This window comes from Mastigoproctus giganteus, chromosome 10 (assembly GCF_048544385.1).
Source record: "Mastigoproctus giganteus isolate SK-2022 chromosome 10, ASM4854438v1, whole genome shotgun sequence".
Classification (NCBI taxonomy): domain Eukaryota; kingdom Metazoa; phylum Arthropoda; class Arachnida; order Uropygi; family Thelyphonidae; genus Mastigoproctus; species Mastigoproctus giganteus.
This window is the reverse complement of record NC_143584.1, coordinates 68,976,037-68,991,353: the sequence shown is the minus strand read 5'-3', so window position 1 is coordinate 68,991,353 and position 15,317 is coordinate 68,976,037. Positions and strand designations below refer to the sequence as shown.

The following is a 15,317-nucleotide window of genomic DNA, read 5'->3' as shown; positions in this document are numbered from 1 at the left end:
TGTGACATTGGAGGCAAATTGCCGCTATGGATAAAGGGGTGGTTGAGGGGGAGAAGACAGAGTGGTAATCAATGGACACTGCTCATCGTGGACTAATGTTATTAGTGGAGTCCTTCAGGGCTCAGTGTTGGGTCCATTATTGTTTTCTGTATTTATAAATGATATTGATGATGGTATATCAAGCTTAATGTCCAAGTTTGCAGACGATACAAAGGTTGGCAGGGTTGTCAAGGACACTACTGACACTATGCTGCTGCAACAGGATCTGGAAAGGTTGAGCAGATGGGCTGAGAGGTGGCATATGAAGTTTAACATTGACAAATGTAAAGTACTACACATGGGAAACAGCAACCCCAGAGCAACGTATCAACTCTGTGGTACTACACTGACAGTGGTAGAGAATGAAAGGGACTTGGGGGTGGTTGTGCAGGCAGATATGAAGTTCTCTGAGCAGTGCAGATGGGCTGCAAGAGTAGCTCATGGAGTATTGTCAATGATATACAGGAATTTTTCCAGCAGGGATAAGGAGGTGATTATTCCCTTGTATAAGGCAATGGTCAGGCCACACCTAGAGTACTGTATACAGGTCTGGAGGCCTCATTTCAAGAAGGATGTAGAACTGTTGGAATGAGTACAGAGAAGGGCAGCAAGATTAGTGAATGGAACAAAGGGGTGCTCTTACGAAGAAAGGCTTAAGTTTTGCAAATTACAGTGTCTGGAGACTAGGCACCAGCGAGGTGATCTGATAGAGGTGTATAAAACCTTGAATGGTTTGAGCATGCTCAATGCTGATGGGATTCTTCCTCTAGCTCAGAATAATCACCTGAGAGGGCATAAATTCAAATTGAGGAAAGACAGATGTAGGATAGACGTGTGGAAATTTGCCTTTAGCCAGCGGGTGGTTGGTTGGTGGAACAGACTTCCATCCCTTGTAGTGGAGGTTGATAGCCTAAATAAGTTTAAGGCTCAGCTGGACAGGTATTTTGAACGAACAGAGGGGTGAAGTGGAAGTGGTGTTTTTTTTTTTTTTTTTTGGCTGATGCTGCATAAGCTTGCTTTCTTGCATCAAATGCCTCTACTAATGCTAATGCTAAATAAATCCACAAAAGTCTTGCTAGCATGACCAACCCACATATTCCAGTGAATATCTGGAAAGTTAAAATCCACCATAACAAGACATTGATTTTCTGACCTATTCTGTTTCTCTGCACCACTGTTTATTGTACTCATTAGCGTCATTAGGCCTATAACATATTCCTACTCTCATTTTCTCTTTCCTAGTGTTTGTCACACCAGACTCAACATTGCTCTGTCCACCTGTGTCAACTGGATGTACTTCCTTAGATTTTGTTTTTCTGAAATAACAGGATAACCCCTCCTCCCTTCTTACCCTGTCTGTACACATTGTACTCCCCAGATTCTAATTCTGCACTGCTTTTATCTGTGTGACACCATGTCTCTGATATCCCAACAATATCTGCTTTTGATGTCTTGATCAGCACTTCAAATTCATCAATTTTATTTACAATACTTCTAGCATTGTACTAGCAGTTTTCCAGTCCATCTATCACTGCCTCGATGAAATCAGCAAATATTCTTGCACCCTTTCTATTTAAGTGTATCCCTGTAGAAGCAGTCTCTCCTGTTAGCAAGCATATACCACGCTGAAAAAGATTGTACTCCATGAGCCTTGCACATATCTCCAGGGCCGAATTGATTAAAAAGGCCCTCATCATATACTCCCTCCTATTGTGTCTGGGCAGAATTGCAGACACTTTCAAATTTAACCCTAACTCGTGACTTTTTTTCCCAGCTTTGATCTGTACTTGTTATGTAAATCTGCAGATCTCTTACTCTTAAGGTCATTACTGCCAACGTGTACAACAATATCATCTTTTGTGCCCTTAAAAGATGATATCTACCCTGCAACGTCATGAACTCTTCCCCTGGCAGATATAATTTGTTCCTGTTCCATCTATCGTTTTTTGAATAATATATTAGCATTAGTATTAGCATTAGTAGAGGCATTTGATGCAAGAAAGCAAGCTTATGCAGCATCAGCCAAAAAAAAACCACTTCCACTTCACCCCTCTGTTCGTTCAAAATACCTGTCCAGCTGAGCCTTAAACTTATTTAGGCTATCAACCTCCACCACAAGGGATGGAAGTCTGTTCCACCAACCAACCACCTGCTGGCTAAAGGCAAATATTCCCCATCTCCCTGACAATAGAGCCACTGACAATAACTAGTTCCTGTGCAACAAATGCATTCTGCCTTGGAGATTGCCTCTGTGGTGCCTGATGCACATTAGTGAGCTCTGGCATTAAGTTTGGCAGCTGAGAGCTAGGTGGGCCCTCAATTTCTTCGAGGGCATTTACCCTACACCTCAAAGGTGTTATGAATGCCAAAAGTTTAATCACTCCCAGGCCACATGTAGGGGTCATGCCACATGTCCAAACTGTAGATCAAAAAAACAATTTAAACAGAATGTACTGAAACATTTCCAAACTGTAAAGGTGGTCATGCAGCCTACTCTAAATGATGCAATTTTGTGGACAGTTGCAAAAAAAATTTTAAAATACAAGATAAGTGACACACCAAGAGGCCAGAAAACAAATTAAGTTAACCATGCAAAAACACACATCATACTAACCTGGAAATAAAATAGAACAACTAAATGGCAAATTTGCTTCACTTCTCAACTGGAATTGGCAAGAGCTCCCTTCCCTTGCAGAGATTTCCATTGCCCTTAGGAACCATGTTCTTTCAGTTATCATCTTCAAATGCATATAATCAGTAATTCCAGAAGATTAAAACTTTAACTGAAAAATCCAAACTTCTCGTCCAGCTGTCTTTTAGTCTACAACCAACCGTTTATAATGTTAAAATTAAGAAAATCCATAAGTATCTCAAAAAACAGTGCAGCTGGTGCTGACGGGATATACTACTTAATGCTTCAGCATCTAAATGAAAAATCATTGTCTTCAATTGGATCTGCATTGAGCACACATTTCCCAGTTCATCGTGCCACAGTGGCAGTCCCCAAACTAGGAAAAAGACCATTCCATTCCTTACAACGATAGACTTGTTTCTCTTACAAGTGTTTTAGGGGAAAAACACTAAAAAAAATGATTCACCACCAGCTAACTTGGTGTCTTGTCACAAAACTTGATCAATGAAAAATCAGTTTGGCCATTGTTTTCTTATCTCTCACCCAATTATACCTATACCATAAAAAAATGTTGAAACAGTTGACCAAATCTCAGTTCCATTCTGTATATTTGGCAACTTGAACAACCACTGTTCATTATGGGGATCCTCTCAAATGAATAAATGAGGAAAATGAATAATATCATTACTAGATTCTCAGAACCTTGCCCTCCTGAATAATGGCTCTGCACTTATCTGTTCACACTTATCAAGTCTATTTAAATTCAATCCTAAACAATATCAATTTCAGCCATTGATCTCGCCATCTTTTTTGCAAAGTATTTCCAAGCATTGAGTGCACAGTACTAAATGATCTCCTCAGTAGTGGTGCCTCCGTAGCCAGGTGGGAAGGAGCAGCAGTGCGTAGCACACGCTTCTTGATTAGATCGGGGTTTGAGCCCATCACCACCGAATACGGAGGATGCGGAAAGGTCAGGGAATGACCACCGCATATCCCAGAGCAATATGGCCTTAGTTGCTAATGCTCCTTAAAAAAAAAAAAAAAATACCAAACCCTCAGTAGTGATCATTAACAGATGGTTATCTGTTAATGAACACTACTGGACCTATGAAATACATTGACGTGATTGTCTTATATATAATCTGAACAATATAGCGTGTGTGTGTGTGTGTGTGTGCACACATCACACACCAAGCGATAGTGTTGATAATCAGCTCTATTGCTCGCAAATGATCCACCACACTGTTTACATTGCCATTCTCCACTTACTATAAAACATATCCACGTGGAATGTGCTTATTATCATACTCCTAGAATCTCTTCCAATCCCTTAAAAGAACCACTAAATCTCAAGCCAGATCACTGTAGTTGATGTCAATTTAAATGATCTGTTCACTAATCTTAAAGCAGTCAATTTGTATAACTGCTTCTAAATTCTTTTCTTTACCATGCTGATCATCATTTCAAAGTTGAATTTGCAATTTCCCATAGTAACCTTTGTGCCATTAAATCTCCACTCCAACAACAACTACCCAAGGTATCTTTGTATTTCATTCACAAAACTATCTGTTAATGAAGCATTTCACACTTTATGTATTTAAGCTCACACTTTCTCTAATACTTATTTCCTTATTTTTAGGATCTGAGAGTAATTAATAATTATGTAAAATTGGGAGAGAAGAAAGTTGGAAAGAGGATTCTGCAAGATGATTCTGATGTTGAAAACCCAAAACGGTTGTCTCCTGATCTTGCAGTGCGCAAGATCCAGAATGTCATCACTGAGAGACAAGGAGCTGTTGCAGAATGAGCATTTTGACTATATCAATTTCATCATATTCAATAAAGTGTAGGGTCTCAGATAATGATTGGAAGTGGACTGAAGAACAGTGTGGCTGGTTTGCTAGTGCTCACCCTAAAAACTAGTCCAACAATGAAGGTGTTTGTGTATGCATACTAAAATGTATATAGCCCTACACTTGTTCTTGTTATTATTATTATTTTTTTCCTAATCTTGTTTTTAATATATTGTGGTTTTTTGTGATGTCATTAAATAGTTCTTGAAGTCGCATCTTCTGAGCTATTCAAGATCATAACTTCTCCCTGTTGAGAATTATCATTATTACAGTATTTTTATTTGTTTTGTTTTAGTTTTGTCGAATAGATGAAAAAGTTTTTGACTTAAGGAATAGTAAATTTATTAGTTCTACTTTTTAGTAAGTTTACTAAATTTAAATAAGTTGGCATAAATAGCAGTTGCTTACTTATTTGTGAAAAAGGGCATATTTTTTTGATCTCCGTTGAAAGATTTGTTAATGTGATTTTTTGCTGGTCAATCAGGTTTGAGCCAAGTGTTAAGAAGTTTTTGCTTGCCCCCCCCCCCCTTTATGTATGTGCATATATTAAATCAAGTTTGATATAAGTGATTTCCATATGTTTTAGTTTTGTATAATAGTTTTTATTGTTGTTACTTCATAATGTATATAGTTTTAAAAAGGACTGAATGAGAGACAGATGTGAATAATTCTTCAACACTAAATAAAAAAATAAATACCCAGCATTATTATTATTATTCTGTTTCAGTTGAATATTTTTGTTTCTGTTTCTCTGGATGTGCGAGTGCCTTTACATTAAATTAAATCTGAAGCTAATTGTGGAAAAAAAAATAAAAAATAAATAAAAGAAAACAGATTTTACTGCCTTCTGTGATAGATGGCATTGGATCTTTACATTTTTGAAGATTCTTATCTTACCTATGAAATTTTCGTAGTATCACTTGTATATAACAGCTGATATTTTATCAGTGGATTTTTCAAATATTTGTTACTAACTCATTTAGTAAGCAACATGATATAATTATTAAACACACTGTTATATTTTATGGTGTGCTTAATAGATTTACATCCAGAACATACCACATAATACAGTTTCTCATAAAACAAGGTAAATACATTACAATAGTTGAATGACAGCACATATTATGATAAAGAAGCAAAGTATATAAAATTGCCACCCCTTTGTGATGAGTGGATTGGGTGTTTGACACTAAAAGTTGCACAAGTTCCCATTATGTCCTTGCTGTAAAAATGTAAAAATTTGTAATTGTCAGTGCTTTATATAAAGATTACTAAAATCCAAGGTCAAAATGACAGGCAGAAAAGAAATAGCTCAAAAAAAATACACAACCCAATAATAGTTGGTTAAAGAAAAAAAAAAAAAAAAAAAATCATGTATACATTGTCATGAATTTCACAAAAGAACCTGTACAACAAACTTTTTGATCAGCAGAGAATAGTTAGTTCTCCATCCTGGCTGTTTATTGATGTGTTTTGGATATCATCTGTGTAAAGTTCTCTGCAAGAAGCTGAATCTCATAATCTAAATTTCCCTCTTTTATAACAATCTATAGGTGTTTATTGTGTGTAGTTTCTGAAAATTCATGGTTACCACAAGCACTTCTAAAAGTAAGTTAAGGAAGAAAGCAATTACATAAAAAAACTGGTAGTTTTGCTACAGAAATTGAGCACTCAGTGCATTTCTTAATAAAATATGCAAAATGAATGAAGGTCAGTTGGAATCCTTTATCCAAATTTTCATACTATAGCCAAGGGCATAATATACAAGGTAGGATCAAAAATTTTCAGGACTGAATGTCAAATAAACTTTATTTTGTAACCTACAATGTCTAGAATTTTTTTATTAAAGTAGGAAATGTTTGATTACACACGTGCAGAGGTTCACTTTTTGGTCATCATAACTGTTCATTTATTTTTATCTGCTGTTGATAGTAATTTTGCAATGACATTCAAAATGCACTTAAAAAAACAAAGATTTTTTCCATATTTTACTTTTTTCTGAAATAGCCTCAGACTATAGAAGTTGTTGTTAAAACATATGTTGAAAATGCATCATTAAAGGGTAGAATATTTTCTTTGTACAATCCTCATGCCTTATGTCATTGAGAATGACATAAGGCATGAGGATTGTGGGAGATTTTACACATCAACAAATGATAAATCTCCCACATTGCAAGTTGGGGCAATCATCGAATAAGAATTTGAAAACAGAGTTGTGTTATCATATGGTAGTTCTAAATCATCATATCTGATATTTTAAACATGAAAAATTACACAACTTTGTTTCCAGTTTTTTAACTGCTGATCAGATAAATGGTTGAAATATGATTGCGATCCAAGATTAATAAAAATAATTACAGGAAATAAAATGATTTAGCACCTATGGAAAAAAATATAAATCCTGTGAATGGAATTCTCCTTAGAAGAAAAAAAATGTTATTGACAGATCTAAAGGTAAATTTTTAATAATTCAGTGATTACTGAATTACGACCACCTACCTAATACCATGTTGGACCACTGTTTGCCTAGGCATTGACTCCACTAGATATCTGAAGAAGTCCATAAGGATCTGCAGCCATGCCAACTGCAAGGCTTTTCACAATGTCAGAATAGATGACAGTTGTGTGATCCATATGCCTCACTTCCTGTTCCAAAACATCCCATGGGTGCTCAATTGGATCAGGTGAATTTGGAGACCAATCAAGATGAGTGATATCTTCACCGTTCCCCAAGCCATTTGTGCACAGCGAGGGCCCAGTGACATGGCATGTTATCATCTTAAGATCCTATTTCTGTCTAGGAAAATATGCAACGTGGCAGGGTGCACATTGTCTCCTAAGGGCTGCTGATAGACCTTACCAGTGAAATGTTAGTCAACGCACACCAGTGGTCCTAGTTCTTGCCAGCAAAACATGCTCCATATTATGTATCCACCATCTTAATAGTGGGTACCATGCATGATGGGTTCACGGACTCGTGTTGCTTGCACCACAAATGAGGGCATTTGTTGGTACGTTGCACCAGATAATTGGACTCCTCTGACCAGCACACTCGTTTCCAATGTCCAACCAGCATGTTGTTGATACCACAGCATTTGGCATTGACAATGATCAACAGTGAGGGAAGGGTGTCTCTTGGATCATCTATTGTGGAACTTCATACATGTGAGTGTGCGGCACATTGTTATTTGGGATATTGTTCTTGTATTCCCCATACTGTATTACGATATCAGCTGTTACATAGTAACCTGCCATTCAGCCTGTACAACATTCTGCACCTTTCGCTTACCAGAAACATCCACGTTGCACAATCCTTTACAGCTCTTGGTGGGAGCTGGTTTGACCCATTCAACACTATCTTTTGTACACCTTAATCAGAGTGGATTGTGAGCTACTGAGAAGACATGCTATTTCTAATATGGAAGCAACTGACAAAACATGCTATTTCCAATGTGGAAGCAACTAATGCACATGCTCCCACGGTGATGCCCTTTTTGAAACTCCATGATCAGTTTGGCCCTGGAGAGATTTTGCCTGCTCTGTGCTTGTTGACTGGAGAAACTGCTTCTACAGGGATGGGATACACTTTAATAGAAAAGGTGCAAGAATATTTGCTGATGCTATCGAGGCAGTGTTAGGTGGGTCAGAAAACTGCTAGCTTTTGGGGACACACACACAGACTAAAAGGTTAACAGCCTCAGGCAGATTCTTGCATTGCTTCTATTAGAATGAGCAGCAGCCTAGAAAGCAAGGTAATGGAGATATCCAAACTGCTGGGAGTTAGTGGAACAAGTAAATACATGGGCTGTGTTAGGGTAACTAAGAGTAGGAACAGGTGCATGAATACCAATGCTAAGAGTATAGTTAATAAATTTGATGAGCTTGAAGTGCTAGTCAAGACATCAAAGGCAGATATTGTTTTGATATCAGAGACGTGGTGTCACAATTGATGGTAATTTTGCAGTGCAGAATTGAAATTTAAGCAGTGCAGAATTGAAAGATGTAAGCAGTGCAGAATTGAAATTTGGGGAGTACAATGTATACAGGAAGAAGAAACAGGACAGGAATGGAGGAGGGTTATGCTGTTAGTTAAGAAACACATAAAACCTAAGGAAGTGCATCCAGTTGATGTTGGTGGACAATGCGGTGTTGAGTCTGTTTGGTGTGAAATAAGCACAGGGAAAGGAAAAATGAGAGAAGGTGTGTGTTATAAGCGTAATGAATCTGTGCGTGTTATAGGTGTAATGAGAAATTGTGCAGAGAAATAGAATGGGCCAATAAGATATCTTATAATGGAGAATTTTAACTTTCCAGATAATGACTGGAACTTGTGGGTTGGTCAGTCGCACACTAGCAAGACTTTTGTGGATTTATTGGATGACTGTTTTCTACAGCAACATGTTCGAGAGGCAACCAGAGGGAGTAATACTCTTGATCTGATTAACAGCAGTCATTATTATTCATGCATTAAGAATTTGCAGATAAAGGAACCACTGGGTGACAGTGATCACAATGTAATGATGTGTGAATTACTTAAAGATGTGGCGCCTCCATAGCCAGGTGGTCAGGATCAGCAGTGCGTAGCACACGCTTCTTGATTAGACCGGGGTTTGAGCCCATGACCATCAAATACAGAGAATGCGGAAATGTCAGGGAATCACCGCATATCCCCAGAGCAATATGGCCTTAGTTGCTAATGCTCCTGAAAACCAAAATAACAACAATTTAAAGATGTAACTACCATCAAGGCTAAGAGAAGGGCTTTTTCTTTTGTAAAGGTGACTACAGAGGTCTCAGACAGTTTTTAAATTCCAACGTTGAATTCTAAATGGGAAGCCTTCGGGGACTTAATTTTGAAGGCTACCAGGCTTTTCATTCCAACTAAGAAATACTGTTCAAGGTTTAGGGCTAAATGGATGTCAGGTAAATTATAATTAGGTCATGGCAGAGAAAGAGAATGTATGGGATGCATATAAAGTATCAGGTGACACAGAAGCTTATGGCAGGTATAAACTAGTCTGTAATCAAAGTCACAAAGGAGGTTAAGCAGGCAAAGGCAGATTATGAGAAATCTTTGCCAAAGGATGCAAAGAAAAACAGCAAAGAGTTCTTTACTTATGTAAACCCTAGAAAGAAAGGGATGAATCAGATTGGGCCACTTAACATAGATGGGTTGACTATTGATGATCATGCTCAGGTAGCTGATAAATTGAATGAATATTTTGCATATACATTCACACATAAGGAGTCGTTCAATGGGGGGGGGTGGGAGTGTCAGAAGTTTATCAAATGTTAACAAGGAGCTAAGTGATTTTCTAATAACTGAGAGCAAAGTGGAGGAGAAATTGTTGAAGTTAAACATAAGGAAGGCACCTGGGGTGGACGAGATCTATCCAGTTATATGAAAGGAGGCAGCAAATGAAGTAAGCAAACCCTTAGCCATAATTATGAGAGCTTCCTTGGACTCAGGGGAGGTCCCCGTGGACTGCAGGTGTCCAAATATATCACCAATTCACAAGACTGCAGTAATAGTTAAGACACACATGGGTTTAACAGTTCCTTTGTGACCACATCATTGGATACTATGATGTGGTCACAAAGGAACTGAATGCCAAAAATAATTTAGATATATACTTAGATTTCAGGAAAGCTTTTGATACTGTTGAACATGGAAGACTGCTGTACGAATTGGAGAGGTATGGCATTAAGGGTAAGTTGCTACAATGGATAAAGGGATGGTTGAGTGGGAGATGACAGAGAGTGGTAATCAATGGACACTGCTCATCGTGGACAAATGTTATTAGTGAAGTTCCCCAGGGTTCGGTGTTGGGCCCATTGTTGTTTTGTATATTTATCAATGATATTGATGACGGTACATCAGGTTGGTGTTCAAGTTTGCAGATGATACAAAGGTTGGCAAAGTTGCTAACGTCAGTAAAGACAGTATGCTAACTCCAACTGGATCTAGATAAGTTGGGAAAATTGACTCAGAGGTGGCAATTAACATTGACAAATGCAAAGTACTGCATAAGGAGCAATAACCAGAGAGAAACATATCAACTGTGTGGTACTACACTCAGGAAGTGAAAAATACCTGGGGGTAATTGTGCAGAACTTAAGCCTTTCTTGGGGTAAGGAGCACCTCTTTGCTGCCCCTCACCGAATCTTGTTGCCCTTCTTTGGGTACTCATTCTAGCTACTCTACATTCCTCCTAAAATGGAGGCCTCCAGACCTATACACTGTGTATAGGTCTGGAGGCCTCATTTTAGGAAGGATGTAGAGTTGCTAGAATGAGTACAAAGAAGGGCAACAAGATTGGTGAGGGGAGCAAAGAGGTGCTCTTACCAAGAAAGGCTTAAGTTCTGCAAATTGCAGCATCTGGAGAGTAGGCACCTGCGAGGTGATCTTATTTATGTGTATAAGGTCTTGAATGGGTTGAGCAAGCTGAATGCTGATGGGATTCTTCCTATTGCTCAGAGTAAGAATCTCAGCGGGCACAGTTTCAAATTGAGGAAAGATAGTTGTAGAATAGATTTGGAGAAATTTGCCTTTAAGAGTGGGTAGTTGATTGGTGGAACAGACCTTCCATCTTTTGTTGTGGAAGCCAATAGCTTAAATTAATTTAAGGCTCAGCTGGACAGGCATTTGGAACAAATGGAGGGGTGGAATGGTAGGTTTTTTTTTTTTTTTTTTGTTGATGCCGCATAAGCTTGCTTTCTTGTATTGTGCACCTCTACTAATGCTAATTCCAATATCTTTACTCTGGTAACGAATGGGCCTGGTGTACTGGGGTCCATGGTTGAGAGAACAAATATAGATTATAACCCAGTTTCATGTAAAATATACTAATAAGTAACAGGCAGTAGCTTTCGAGACTAACGAGTCTCTTTATCAACTGAAATTATCTTTACTATGTCCCATAACTGCTACTTCATCACTTTGGCTTGCATGACTAGATGCAAATTACCACTGCTCTAGCATATGAAGCTCTTTGGTTTTTATATTGCAAGCTATGCAGCATAGTTCATTACTAATGGGGTGATCACTGAGTGTAGATTATCATTAGTAGTGGCAAATGATGCAAGGGGGTGCAAGCTTATACAGATTAGCCAAAAAAAAAAAAACCTCGCATCACCTATCCTGCAACCATCATTCAAAAATTTAAATTTAAGTCCCGTTATGTGTGTTGTCTGAGCAAGAGTAAGGATGCTATCAGCATTTAGCTGATGGCATCTTTGCTTTGTCAATCCAATGTTCACACCTTAATAAATTCTCACAGGTGCCTAGTGATGCTACAATTTTCAGAACTGAAGCCTTTCCTGGTAAGAGCTCCCTTTTGTTCCGTTTACTAATCTCATTGCTGGAATCACACCCATTCCAGCATATCACACCCTTCCTAAAATCAATCTTCCAGACCTAAAGGCAGTACTCACATTGTAGCCTACCCATCACTTTATGCAATGGGATAATCACTTCCTTATCCATACTTACAAAATTCCTGTATATCATTGACAACACCCTATGACCCATCCTAGCAGACTGCCTGCACTGCTCAGAGAAATTCATGTCTGACTGCACAATTATCCCCAAGTCTTTTCATCCTCCACTACTTTGAGTTTAGTACTACATAGTTGGTTTATTATTTTGTGACTTACTGTTAACTATATGCATTATATATTTCATTATGTATTTGTACCAGGAGGTTGCATTATTAATACTACTACTACTTAGAAATCATTAAGCTGAATTGAGAGATGCATTCAGAAGGGAAAGACATGATCTTTGGACAAGAGGAAATTGGAAATTATTCTAATACAGTGCTTTTGTGCATCGTTCAACAATAATTCCTGAATACCCTCCTAAATGCTTTTCAAAAAACTTTATCCCCCACAAAGCCAAAAATCTGAAGGGGATGATGATTTTCTCGGGAAAGAAAACTAAAGACAACTCTGATAAACTGATCAAGTAAACTCAAAGAAGATTTTTTGATTATATAACTCATGGAAAAATGCATACATAGCCAAGGTCATTATTTTGTAAAATACAATTTAAAATTGTCTAAGTATTACATTTGTTTAAATAAAAATTTCAGCAAATGTTTTGATCCTACCTTGTATAATGATTTCAGGATAGTATAAATCTGTGATTACAGAAAAGGATCAGGCTCACTAGCTTGTTACCAAGATGTCTGATGTCATTTACTCTAAATTTGGAAAGTGGTAGTATGTATTTCACATTCTGAACCATGGAACTAGCATTTGACTTTCTTTTCATCCATATATTTATATCCAGTCTATTATATCTAGTGAGTTGCTAGGTTAGCTATAATAGTACAAATAAGTCCTGAACTATCAGACTTCCATTTACTATTTTACTTTATACTACCTTCTTAGATCTTCAGCCCTAACTTCTCTTCAGTTATGCATTTTATTTGGTTTGTTTGTTTTATCCTCTTTTTGTTTGCATTGATTCCACTACTGATATTGCTGCTCATTAGCACTAAGAAGATATGTGCAAAACATGAGATGACATGCTTTTTAGTGTTGCAATCTTCAGTTGTTCACCTCAAAGCAAATGATTTAACATTCACTGTTTTTTTTTTTTTTTTTTGTTCATAATCTTATTTTATTTTTTAGCTGCAATTCCCCTCTGTCTTCTTGATTTCTGTGATAGTATAAATCTGTCACTACTGCTCTCATATATTAGGAAAATTCATTTCCATTTTTAATTAGTTAAGTAATCTTAAGCATCTCTCTCTATGTGAATGATTTCATTAACATTTTGTACAATTTTTCTCTTGTTTATTCATCCCTAGATACTTAAATCCCAGTATTTATATTTCAATATTCTTGTTCATTCTCTTATCCTCACCTACAGATGATGTTCAGTTTATTGAATTTATATCCTTGCTATTAATCCATCATAAATTCATTCTGTATACTGATGTCATTTTTAAAGATCAATTTTGTAATTAGAAACTGAGCTATTTATATTAAATGTTTTCAAAGGTATTGCATTTATTAATTATTAGAAGAATTGTGAATTTGGAAATTCTTAGACAACTAAATTAAATGTATACTGGACGATGCTTTAAACAAAAAATGTGCCAAAACACATTGATACCTGTATTTTTAATAAATGACCAAATTATTAAACTAGCAATGAAGTTCTCATATGACATAATATATTTTTTGTTAATCTGTTTATAAAATACTTTGTTCAGTTTTTCTAAAAATGTTATAGCGGGACCCCTCTGAGATCTAGAAATGTTCAAAACTCTATGAGACCGAGCCTTGCATGATGTGTAGAAGGTTAAGAAAAACAATCAGTTTGTAAAACAGTGTTTCTGGCAGATATAAAAAAAAAAAAAAAAATCTATAATCTATTGAAATAGCTCTGCTACAGTAAATTGGAAAGTTTCTTGCAAATATGGGTGTGGGGATTACTACTGCTAATTTTGGCCCTTAGTGTTATTGCATTCAGTGATAAAATCCAAATTCCACCTACAGAAAAATTTAATCTTAGTGTCATTATGTATAGTGGGAAGACTATGATATTATATATGATATGATAGTATTATATAATACTATCATATACTATTAGTTAATATGATAGTATTATATTCAGTTAAATATGTTCTATAATTTTTTGAAGTTTTTATAATGTAAACATAAAGTGAAAGTAAAGTAATTTTTCCACCCTATGTAAATAAAAATAAAATGAACAAATTATTTACTGCACCAGGAGAGTCTATTGACTTCATTTGTACCATTGAGGTGCCTGAACTGACATTTTACTGGATAAGAAAACAGGAAAATTATAAATTATTGTTGTTATATTTATTATTGATTATGGTGCTATTCAAGTGCAAAAATTCTCCAAATTAAAACATAAGTTTGCATATAGCTAACTTTTCAGCATTAATTGAATTAGCATCTTAATTCATCCACTTTCACCTGAGCCAGTTTTATATTATTTTATTTATTTCTTTTGTATAGTTACCCCAAACACGAAATATATTAGAACATATTGTACTCTAGTACCACATGGGCAGACGGTTGAGGTGACAGAAAATACTTATTTAAATTGGACTTAAATTTCTGTAGCTTCTAATTTTCAGGAATTACATAAGAAAGAAAGTTGTTCCAGAGAACATAAGGAAAAGGGATGAAAGAATAAGAAAAGTTAGTTCACTGAGTTGGGAGTTGAAATGTAAATAATTACCTGCAGCAAAAAGGCCCTGAGTGCCAAGCAGTAACTCGTGATAGAGTAACTCTTTGTGCAATTTGAAAAGCAATTTCCCAAAATTACAATTTATATTTAGTTTCAAAAGTTTTTTTATTTCCCCCTAATTAAGGTAGACTTAATCTTACAAATTGTAAGCTATTGATCCTTCCAAGATACTATAGATATTATTAAATACAGGCAACCCCTGTATAACACGGTGCTTCTACAACATGGTTTCGCCCTTAACACGATTGATAAATTGCGGCAATCCTAGCACAATATGGTACTTTTATAATACAGTTTTGCTCGAACATGATTTGGGAATTGCGGGAAATCTCGCAAAACACGGTATTTTTGTACTGAGAAAACCCTGCTATTATGTTAGATGTAATTTTCAACGTTTCCATTCCTTTTTGTGAATCCCTGCTGTTGACTTGCTAATCGTTATCGCCTTTGTGATATTTTTCTAAAGCACATTTCTGGAGGTCACTACCATAAAACATTAACAAAATTTTATTTCCTGTTTATTGGTCTTTTCTGTTAGTGTAATCAGTTATAAGATAGT

At 36.4% G+C, this 15,317-nt stretch overlaps 1 protein-coding gene across 1 annotated transcript in view; it reads left to right on the top strand.

The window, feature by feature from the left end:
• Window positions 1-4,634, top strand: part of LOC150079073 (retinoblastoma-like protein 1) — a 753,431-nt gene extending 748,797 nt beyond the window's left edge. Inside the window, exon 24 of the mRNA XM_090383691.1 lies at window positions 4,311-4,634. Within this exon, the coding sequence (XP_090239817.1) occupies window positions 4,311-4,478 (168 nt within the window). The 3' untranslated portion in view covers window positions 4,479-4,634. The remainder of the gene's footprint in view (window positions 1-4,310) is intronic.
• Window positions 4,635-15,317: the final 10,683 nt, after the last annotated feature.